Source organism: Eschscholzia californica, unplaced genomic scaffold (genome assembly GCF_041429995.1).
Source record: "Eschscholzia californica isolate CP2 unplaced genomic scaffold, dmEscCali1.0.p SCAF_2, whole genome shotgun sequence".
In the NCBI taxonomy this organism is placed as follows: Eukaryota; Viridiplantae; Streptophyta; class Magnoliopsida; order Ranunculales; family Papaveraceae; genus Eschscholzia; species Eschscholzia californica.
Window position 1 is genome coordinate 22,591,026 of NW_028238309.1, and position 7,797 is coordinate 22,598,822.

Consider the following 7,797-nt stretch of genomic DNA (forward strand, 5'->3'; position numbering starts at 1 on the left):
TACCCTTTTCTCCAACTTATTTTCATGCTTGATCATCTTGACATAGACAATTCTTTTGAGTGATATAATTCATGAAAAGAGTTGGAACTAAAGTTAGGATAACCTCTGAGTCTAATTGGTGGTCTAATCTAGGCCTTTTAAGTTATAATAGAGCTCAAGATGTTTAACAGACTCGTACCAACTTGACAACTTCTTATGTCATAACTTCAGTGAGAGAGTTATTTTAAGTCAATTTCTCTGTTGCGTACTCGGGATATTTGGTTCAATATAAACCAAACTTGAAGATGCAGGCTTCAAAATAGCTTGAAGATGCAATCAAGTGAAAATGATTTTCAAAGCTTGTTTTGGATCTGAAAACACTTTATAATGATAATAAGATTAAACTTAGCTCGATTTGATTGAAGATGAAGCCTTCAAACACACCACGGCTTGTTGATGATGACTTAACCCATTTAAACAATCACGAAGGAAGATGAAGGCTTAAATAATTTACCCTAATTTAGTTGAGATGAAGGTGGTGTTCCAACAAGTTATTGGGCGCCCGTTGGTTGTAGGAGAGTTTTACTGATTTTGTGAAGCCTAATAGGATACGTGATATAAAGACAGATCATAAATAAGGGATCCAACGGTCAAGATGAGTTCCAGAGTAATATACGTGTGTAACACGTGTATGTACGTAACGGATCGAGAAGACGAGATCCGACGATCAAGAAGAATTCAGAATATTGAAGATATGTGAAGATTTAGTTTCTTATATTCCGAATATCTCTTGTAACTATCTAATGGTAATATTAGATAGATTTTATATTACTTCCTAGTTTAGTAATCAGAAACTAGGACACCCTAATCCTAAGTTATTTATAAATAAGAGAGGGTTCTAGGAATCAAACTCATCGAGTTATGTCTGATCAATGTAACTGATCAAACCCACATACAATTGTATGTGGTGATTATTAATAAAGAGTTATTTCTCCGTGGATGTAGGTCTTGAGTATTCGACCGAACCATGTTAAATCATCGCGTCATTATTTTATGTTCATATCTCCGATTATCATATAATCGTGAATTTAACAAAGCCCAAAAGGAATAATAAACCTTTAAGTTCTAATAGGAGAATGTTAATATGGAAGGTTAAGTTTTTCTTTTGACTGAGGAAGGTTAAGTTAGGTGCTTAGTAAAAAAATGTTTTTTTTTCTGTTGAAGAGGTAAAAGTTTTTTTTTTTTTTTTTTGTTGAAAGGGTAAAAATTTGGTTGCCTATGAGATCTTTAATGTCACATAAAGATGTTGAATGGGGGTAGATGTGTAGATGTGAGTTTAGCTAATGTTTTTGGACTTCGGTTAAGTTTTGATTTATGGGTGGATCTTAAGTTGTATTTGGGCCTAAATGTTGAAACCTAAGTCTTTAAACCCAAAAAAGAACAACAGAAGTAGGAATTAATGCATAATTGATATATTTATGTGATATAGTTGTTGCAATTATGTGGATGAAAATTCTTTCTTTTTCTTAACTTGTTTTCAGACTTACATTTGAACTCTTGACTAAAATATACAGTTATTCGAATAAATAGAAGAGAATTAGAGAGAAAATGAGAGTGAAGAAGGAGAAGATCACGAAGGAAGAAAGAAGATGAAGAAGTGAGAGAATGAAAAAAATTCAGTCAAAGTCGTCGGCCGAAGCCTATCGGCGGAGACGAGTCAAACATTTTGTTGATACATTACCTCTGAAACACACATTGCGTTTAACCAAAATTGAGATTGCTTTTAAGGAGATTGCCTTTAACAATATTGGGCATTGCCTACCCAAGGGGTATTGTAGTGGCGAACACATAACTAATAAAGTGAGCCAAGCCCACACAATGTATTTTATTGTTAAATTCTATCTTAGATATTGAGATTCTTATTTTTAACTTACACTAATTTATAAGGGCCACCGTCAGCATAGTGAATAGTGATATTTGGGAAGTTAAAGGGGACGTCCTTAACACTAGGGAGCGCCTTTAAAACTTCCTGTGATATTTTATAATTTAGCAAAGGATTGTTTGTATACAAAAAGGGGCAATTACTGAAACCCCCACCTTTTCATAATGCAGATTACTGAAACCCCCACCTTTCATTTATAATTACAAAAACCCCCACCTTTTTGAAAATTCTGTTAGATTTAACTTTATACTTTTAAATATTACTTTGTTACCCCTCTTACTAAAACCCCCACCTTTTCATAATAAACTTACTAAAACCCCCACCTTTTCTAATACACATACTGAAACCCCCACCTTTTCTAAACAGACTTGGACTCTTACTGAAACCCCCCACCTTTTCAATATGCACATTACTGAAACCCCCACCTTTCATTTATAATTACAAAAACCCCCACCTTTTGACCACTTTTTGACTGCTTTTTGCTCCTTTTTATGCAATTTTTTTCTATTTAAACCCAAGTTTGAGACCACAATATAAACTTCACCCTGTGTTGAAATTTTTTTATGCAATTTTTTGCTCCTTTTTATGCACAATATTACCGACCTTGTGTTGAAATGTCGACTTAATTGTAAACATCTTCTTGTTGAGATCTTTAATACATGACTTATCAAGATTACATGCTTACAACCATCATGTGTATTATCAAAAAGAAAAATCCATGCTACTACAAGTAAAAAAAGTTTATATGGAACTTCATAAATAGGTGCCTTAGAAACTTTATGAAGGTTGGTGGTGGTCATTCTTATATGAGAGATTTGTGACTTGGTGGCTTGATTGGTGGTGGTCATTCTTATATGGAACTTCAAGTAAAACAAGATGACATAAAACTAGCATTGGTGGCTTGGTTGGTGTTACCACAATTCAGAGGGGCAGCTTTCATATATGAGAGATTTGTGAGAGAGAAATTGAGGCAATATGGTGGTAACTTTATGAAGGTTGGTGGTGGTCATTCTTCTCCAAGTAAGGGCAAGAACGAGTTCTTGGATGCCATTAACCTTAAGAAGGATCACTAAACCTAGCTTATTCTTCATCACTAATCACAACTATATCACATATTTGTGAACTTTTGGTGGTTGAATATGAACTGAAGAATCAGAACTCATTGCTTTAGCTGGAAACAAGGATTTATCCTTCAATTATACACCAAAACCCAGACCAATTGAAGAACCAGTTCCAACCCTAACCCAAAAACTAGGTCGAACACCAGAATCAAAACCAGTTCCAGTAAGCAACATGAAATTACCTCTTCCTTCTACTTCTCAAGTCATGATTAAAGACTCTGAGGAGAAAATTAACATAACCCAAACTAAAAATTAAACCATAAAACTAACAATTAATATAACCCAAACTAAAAATTAAACCCTAGAGAGAGAGAGAGAACCTTCGGTTAAGGGAGAGAGATAGAGAGAACCTTCAATGGAGGATTACAAGAGAGGGATAGAGAGAGAGAACCTTCGGTTAAGCTGCTCGCCTGCTCGTCTTGGCTATTTCCCGTGGGGGCTTGGTGGGAGAGATAGATTAGATTATTTGCCCCCAAGTGTTTTCTCGAAGGCGCCCAGTTTTTTTTTCATTCATAAAAGGTGGGCTTGTTTAACAAATGGGCTTTTCGGTCATTCCACCTCACTAACGGCCCTACCCCGTTAAATGTGACGGAAAAATTCAAAAAGATGGGGGTTTTTGTAATTATAAATGAAAGGTGGGGGTTTCAGTAATCTGCATTACGAAAAGGTGGGGGTTTCAGTAATTCCCCCTATATAAAATCAAAATTTTGTTTTACCACGGAGAATGAAGTTTGAAGAAATCCCCCAAAACCCTACTCCATTGGAAGAAGAAAGCCATGGCTATATTAGCTGCTTCCTTCACAAGGTCCATCCTCCGATCCAACTCACTTCGAAACTCAGCTTCTAAAATCGCTTCTAAATCTAAATCAACTCGTTCTCCATTTCGTATCTCCACTCAAAAACCTCAGTCTACTCTCATTTCCAGGTTCAGTAATCATTCACACCTCTCTCTCTCTCTCTCTCTATGTGTTTCTCTTTCTAGTTTCTACTCATTCTCTCTTTAGGTTTTTTCCCCACAACCAGTAAGATTTAACTTTGTTTTGGTTGATCTGTTCTTAATTAAAGGTCACCTGTTGAATTGAGTTGTTGTGTTGAATCGTTGATGCCATTTCATACTGCAACTTCTTCTGCATTGTTAACTTCAATGCTATCTTTATCTCACCGTTACGGTCGATTTCCTCAAGGTACTTCATCTTCATTTCTGGTACTAGTTTGATCTTTCATAATTTTATCAAGAATCAATTGTTCTTGGTTATAATTTGGTAATTCTGGTGAATTTAAACGATTATTTGCTAATTCTTTGATTTGTTATCTTAATGTGTTTGATTGATAATAAGAAAAGTTTCTTATAGCAATCCCCATAGATAATAAGGTAGACCCTCATGAATTAAGATTGTTTTAGTTTGAATTCAACCTTTTGGTGTTCCTGATGCCCGTTTATGAAAATCGTTGAATTGAGCCGTTCGTTGATCTCTGCAATTTTCGCGTATATTTCTTCAAACATGACAAGAATATGCAGTGACTAAAATTTTATGAGGATGGAGGTAGTTTAAGGGCATCTGTCTTCTAATGTTCTAAATGGTGTGTTCTATACAATTTTTATTGCTATGTGGGAAAAACTTCATTTAAGCGCTGGAAGAATACTGAAATGCTATTTTTCAGTATGACAATCTTACGGAATAGAAGATTTTGGTTTCTAAAATCAATTTAGAGTGACGTCGTAATATTGTGTCCTTTAGTATCTGCTCTCTTTTTTTGTGGATCAATATGGTTTTCTCCACTTCCTCTTTCGTTTTTCTTTTCCTTTTTTGATAGAAGAGTCGATACTCTATTTCCTCCTAAAGACCAAGACGAGACTAGAGGAAGAACAAGCAAATGTGGAATTTGTTTTGTTTATCAAACTTTTTAGTAGTAGTAGTAGTAGTAGTAGTAGTAGGGGATCTCTTCAATAGATTAGGTGAGAAACTCCCTATAAGTGTTATAGGTGGCTCTCTCAAGGCAAATTCGGGAGGGAGTTTGTGAAGGAAGGAGGCGCCTATTACACTTATAGGGGGTGCCTTTAAAACTTCCCTCTATTTAACGAGAGGGAGAGATGAATGAATACTATATATATGGTGTATCACTTGCAATGCCTTGAGAGACTGAAACATATTTTGGAAGAAACCATCAATATCCCATGAAGTTTTCTATCATTTTTCTCTGATTGGGTTTTGATGATTACGTCTTATAGATCTTTCCATAAGAATATTTTCGACTAATAGTTCTCATGGTCTTTTCTAAGAACTCTTGTCATGATAGACAGAACTAGTCTCTTGATATTAGAAATACTTTCATGGATCCCTGAGGAATCACAACTTTATTCGATACTCTGGGTAATGCAAATTTAGCCTTCAAGCACAATAAGAGCAACGACTATAACTGATTTAGCTCGAACTAGTATTATAATCATAATATTTTCTTTGTTGATGATCACAAAAAAAATTAAAATAGTAACATACTGATCTGCTGCATTTGACCAGCTTGCAATGATGATGCGTGATGAATGTGCTGTGGAATCTACCAGAGTTTAATACACAAAATTCCTGCATCCCAAAACAGTAATGGTTGCTAAGTTAGAAGTATTCATAAGTCAAGGCAGCTAAGTTGGGTTTTTGAGCTATTTCAACTAAATAGATAGATAACTTCTTATATTTTTTCACTGTCCTGTTAATCATGTGGTGACATTTCCCTGTCGTGTCTGTGTTTGATATTAATGCGAGAGATAAATCTGATCTCCACAATTTGTTGTCTTTTGCGTTCGGTCTTCAGTCTAGAGACGTCAGACAATACATTTTTAGTGCAAATGTTTGATCAATTTTCACTTAATACTTCTTCGCTATTGATTTTTGTATTACGAAGTGTACTGATTTGTTCTATTCGATCAGCTTGCAATGATGACGTGTGATGAATGTCTAGTGGATTCGAGCAAAGTTTTATGTACAAAGGGGTCTCTGCATTGTAAGACATTGGCTCTGATTGCTATATGAATGATCTGCAATATTGCTTATTTTTGTTCTTGAAGAACTAGTAATTCAATCTTTAAGTCTGGTAAGTAAACTTTCTTTATTAGTTCTTTGATGCTGATGTGGAACGGAAGTTTCATGTACAAGGCAAGTAGTCCCTTAAGGATTCTCAGGTGGATTCACAATCCAGTACTACGTAAGAGTTTTGTCAACTAGTTAACATTTTAATGTCTAAGAGTAGATGTTTCTATTACATATACACATATGTTGTCTGAGAAAATAGTCCAAAACATACCACAACTGAATTATCGTATAGAAGTATACCCTTGCGTACTGGATACTCATATGGTAGAGTATCGTGTTACAGTAGCTGTGCCATGTGAAGGAACGATTCTCATTCCAAGTAACATTGTCCTAGGCCTTTTGGGCGGGTTTGGTAGCTAGGTTGGGTTACATGGAGAAACTTGGAGTGGTCTCGGACAGGTCCATGCGAAGGAAAACCTTTGTACCTGCGGAACTAGTCTGGTGGTCCTGGGAAGTGCCTACATCAAGGGCAATATGGCTGGTATTAAGATGTTACTTCGGATATGCATACTAGTAAAACCCTAGATTAATAAATGTGAAGATTTAAGCATAAACTTTTTTCTCTCATATATACTTTGATTGTACACTCAATTTGTTTGTTCTATTGTGTCTGATTTTTTGTTTGATGAGGGCTGAAATCCAGGGGCGGATCTAGGATTTTCACTTAGGGGGTGCGGATTTATATACCTAAATAATTTTTTTTTTTTGCAAACGTAATAATTAATAAAATACTTATATTTATTAATTATATTAATGCATCAACGATTACAAACGTAATTGACCTCTACGAGAGTTCATATTTTGACGAATTGAAATTTGTAGGGGTTTAGAGCATCTCCAATGGGGGCACTCATACCCTAACACTTAAAGTGTCACTTAAGACATATAGAGTTTTTGTTAAAAAATCTTCTCCAATGGGACACTCTACTAGACACTCTATGTTGATGTGGAACATTTATTAATAAGGACTCTCAAGCGAGACACTCTACTAGACACTCTATGTTGAGACTCTTTAAGTGTCACTTTAAAAATGTGACTAATAGAAACACTTGTTTTTCAGCTACTTTGTTTTATCTATTAAATTGAAGATGGACATGTGTATTATTTAGAGATCTCCATCGGAGACTAATAAGAATTAGAGTGCCTCTATATTGACATTTACGAAAGAGAATTTCCATCGACACATGACAACTAGGACTTTTAGAGAGTTTGTTAGAGTGACCCATTGGAGATGCTCTTATGGTAGATGAATTAAAGTTTATAAGGTTTAGGGTAGATAAATTGAGTTTTATAGGATTTATAGTAGATGAATTGAAGTATGCAGAGATTTATGTTAGATCATTGTAGTTTGCAGGGATTTAAGGTAGTTGAATTGATTTGATAGGTTTTTGGGTAGTAGAATTGATTTTATATGAATTTAGGATCATTAAAAGTAATAATTTCAAAAATAAATCTAAAAATGTGGGAAATTGGATTTGGACTCACTACCTCAAGGCTCAAGGTAACTTGTCCACAAGACACACCGTTAGTACCACTGAGCCATGCTCTAGTCTTTGGCATCTTCAAACACGCACAGTTTGATATACAGTTAAGGACATATATATATATATATATATATATATATGCTCGAGGGGAAAATAAATTTGCAATAAGTGACATTTTCTTTTAT

General features: G+C 34.9%; 1 protein-coding gene and 1 long non-coding RNA gene across 3 annotated transcripts; one reads left to right on the forward strand and one right to left on the reverse strand.

Annotated features, from left to right (window-relative positions):
- Positions 1 to 2,543: 2,543 nt before the first annotated feature.
- Positions 2,544 to 3,516, reverse strand: LOC147556942 (uncharacterized). The gene is made up of 2 exons (XR_015234985.1): positions 3,393 to 3,516; positions 2,544 to 3,260 (listed from the first exon to the last, which is right to left on the reverse strand). It is a non-coding gene; the product is annotated as an uncharacterized LOC147556942 (long non-coding RNA).
- Positions 3,517 to 3,732: 216 nt separating this feature from the next.
- LOC147556943 (protein NUCLEAR FUSION DEFECTIVE 6, mitochondrial-like) lies at positions 3,733 to 6,099 on the forward strand. 2 transcript variants are annotated; one of them, XM_086657951.1, is made up of 3 exons: positions 3,733 to 3,967; positions 4,108 to 4,226; positions 5,562 to 6,099. In XM_086657951.1, exons 1-3 carry the CDS (start codon positions 3,819 to 3,821, stop codon positions 5,579 to 5,581), a joined length of 288 nt encoding a protein of 95 aa, XP_086514077.1. In that variant the 5' UTR covers positions 3,733 to 3,818; the 3' UTR covers positions 5,582 to 6,099. The 2 variants fall into 2 exon arrangements, with proteins under 2 accessions (XP_086514077.1, XP_086514078.1); XM_086657952.1 differs by having other exon boundaries at positions 5,967 to 6,099.
- The last annotated feature ends 1,698 nt before the right edge of the window (positions 6,100 to 7,797 follow it).

What these genes read in the sequence shown, in the direction of transcription:
- LOC147556943 (XM_086657951.1), top strand. Translation starts at nt 3,819, where the DNA reads ATGGCTATATTAGCTGCTTCCTTCACAAGGTCCATCCTCCGATCCAAC. An exon ending in CAGTCTACTCTCATTTCCAG is followed by an intron (nt 3,968 to 4,107) that starts GTTCAGTAATCA and finishes TCTTAATTAAAG; the next exon opens with GTCACCTGTTGAATTGAGTT. An exon ending in TTACGGTCGATTTCCTCAAG is followed by an intron (nt 4,227 to 5,561) that starts GTACTTCATCTT and finishes GCATTTGACCAG; the next exon opens with CTTGCAATGATGATGCGTGA.